The sequence below is a fragment of the Sardina pilchardus genome, chromosome 8 (assembly GCF_963854185.1).
Source record: "Sardina pilchardus chromosome 8, fSarPil1.1, whole genome shotgun sequence".
Lineage (NCBI taxonomy): Eukaryota > Metazoa > Chordata > Actinopteri > Clupeiformes > Clupeidae > Sardina > Sardina pilchardus.
In genome coordinates, this window is record NC_085001.1 from 5676619 (window position 1) to 5679118 (window position 2500).

At 44.0% G+C, this 2500-nt stretch overlaps 1 protein-coding gene across 1 annotated transcript in view; it reads left to right on the forward strand.

Annotated features, from left to right (window-relative positions):
• Nucleotides 1–2500, forward strand: part of LOC134088496 (calcium/calmodulin-dependent protein kinase type II delta chain-like) — a gene marked incomplete in the record, with an annotated part of 45055 nt that overhangs the window by 10605 nt on the left and 31950 nt on the right. The window contains 1 exon segment of the mRNA XM_062542474.1: nt 146–183. Coding sequence (XP_062398458.1) covers nt 146–183 — 38 coding nt within the window.

The following is a 2500-nucleotide window of genomic DNA, read 5'->3' on the forward strand; positions in this document are numbered from 1 at the left end:
GAAGATGCCATTCTCTCACATCTCTCTCTCTCTCTCACTCTCTCTCTCTTTCTCTCTCCATCTGTCTCTCTCTCTATCTCTATCTCTCTCTCTCTCTCTCTCTCTCTCGTTCACCCAACTGAATTTTTTTTTTTTCTATTTACAGCAGCCAAGAGTTTGCTAAACAAGAAGGCTGATGTCAAGGTAAGACTACCTGTCCTTTGACTCCATGAACTTTGACCTTTCGACTAAGAAATACACCCATAGCTTGTGCATTTCTGTTTTCCATCTTCTCTCAAGTTCTTTCATGCTTTCTCATTCTGGCTCTCTCTCTCTCGTTGTCTTTTGCTCCTCCTGATGTTCTTCTGTCACGTGTGTGTGTGTGTGTGTGTGTGTGTTTGTGTGTTGTGTGTTTGTGTGTGCGCGCAAGTGTGTGCCTATATGTGGATGAGCGTGAGTGTATCTGTGATCTAGGAAGGCAGTGTGAGGTGGCTGGTAGCAATGTCCCTCTCATGTTCAGCTCCATATCAATTATATATTAACCTTGCATCATTAACCTCCTCACACAAACGCTTTTCTTCCCTCTCTGGGAAGATTTTAAAAATAGACTCCTGAGCTCCAAATCGCTTAAATCATTTAACAGCCAGCAGAGAGTCACTGTCACCCACAGAGACACAGACACAGTCAGACGGAGTCACACACAGATCATCACACACACACACACAGAAACCGACACAGTCAGACGGAGCCACACACAGAGACAGACAGAGGAAAGGCTTTTGCACACTGAAAAAAATGCATCCTCAGATTGTGTCAATCATGTAGTATGTAGGTTCGTACTATGAATCATTGGTTTGTCAGAAACGTTGTTGGAACAGCTAGATTGTTAGATTTTCTGTGTTGTTTGCATCCATATAGTGTCAACGGAATGAGGTTTCTGATTGCATCGTTTTACAGTACCTGCTGAAAAAGGTGACTTGTAGAATGAGTTAAGACCCCTTAAGACACAGGGCCAGATGTCCTAAGAAAGCGCTATTACCGGGTTTTTGTATGCGCAGAATGAGAACACTGTGCTTTGCTAATTGCGTATTGCACTTAAAAAAATACTTGAACTATTTACTGCACGTAGATTAGGGCTATAGTCTAACAGATTGGGAAGTGTAGGCTATGTTGTGAAAGAGACAATACGATATTAGAAAGGCAGACGAAAGTTAAGGTTGCTTTTGACATAGTACAATGAAGAAGTGTTTTTCAACGCAAAATAGACGTGCACTGTGTTCATACATATGGCGGAATACTTAATAAATCGCTATTAGCACTTCTCCTCCCCTGTGCATGCACGATACATCCACTTTCAGCTGATCATCCAAGGAATTAATATGCATGACACGGAAAAGCCAGAGCCATAGAAAGAGAGAGTTGCGACACTCTTTGATGTTGCCGCCACGATCAAAAGTTCCAAAAAAACCTGTGCTGAATGGCTGAATCGCAGGAGGGTGGGATGTACTTCTGATGCTGGAAGGTGTAATCAATTAACTCATTGACTACTGACCGAGAGATTGGCTGTAAACAGTTCCAAAAGCCCCATAACGAGGAAATAGCCTGGAAAAAGCGCTGCCATTTTTTCCTATGGAAGTCTATGGGAGTGTCGCCACTCTGTTTTATCTACCGCTCTGGGAAAAGCGTAAATAGCCGTTCTCAGCTCCCACGACAGGCAGTCTGCACTTTTCCCTCAGTGTGGCCTGTTTGTACTGTACATACCTCCCCATGTTTTTACGTGCACGTTACGCCTGGAATGGGCACAAAGACGTCAGTACATCTGGCCCACAGAATCAAACACAGAGACAAAGTTGGACCAGAAAGGATTCTAGGTGATTTATGGTGACAAAGTCAAAGTCAGACACATTCACAGAAACAGACACAGACACTGACACAGTCTCAGACACATTTACAGACACAGACACAGACTCTCAGACACAGACTCTCAGATACAGACATACTTACAGACACAGTCTCAGACACGGACACAGTCTCAGGCATAGACACTGACACTGACAGACACAGTCTTAGGCACATTCACAGAAACAGTTTCAGACACAGACACAGTCTCAGACACATTTACTGACACAATCTCAAACACAGACACAGAGACAGTTTCAGACACAGACACAGACACAGACACAGACACAGACACAGACACAGACACAGTCTCAGACACATTTCCTGACCCAATCTCAGACACAGAAGCAGAACTAGAGAGAGACCCAGAGGTGAGCATGCAGATCACTGAGTGCTGCTGATATCCGTGACCTCTGCTCTGTTCTGCCCTGAGTAAGAAAGTGATTCATCACCATGCAGGAGATGGTTTATTTCCCTCTGCTTGTGTGTGTGTGTGTGTGTGCGCATGTATGTGTGTGTGTATGTGTGTGTGTCTGATGGAGAGAGAAAAAAATATGTGTAAAGGTGTGTGTGTGTGTGTACACATATGCATGGAGGATGATACAGAGAGAGTGTGTGTGTG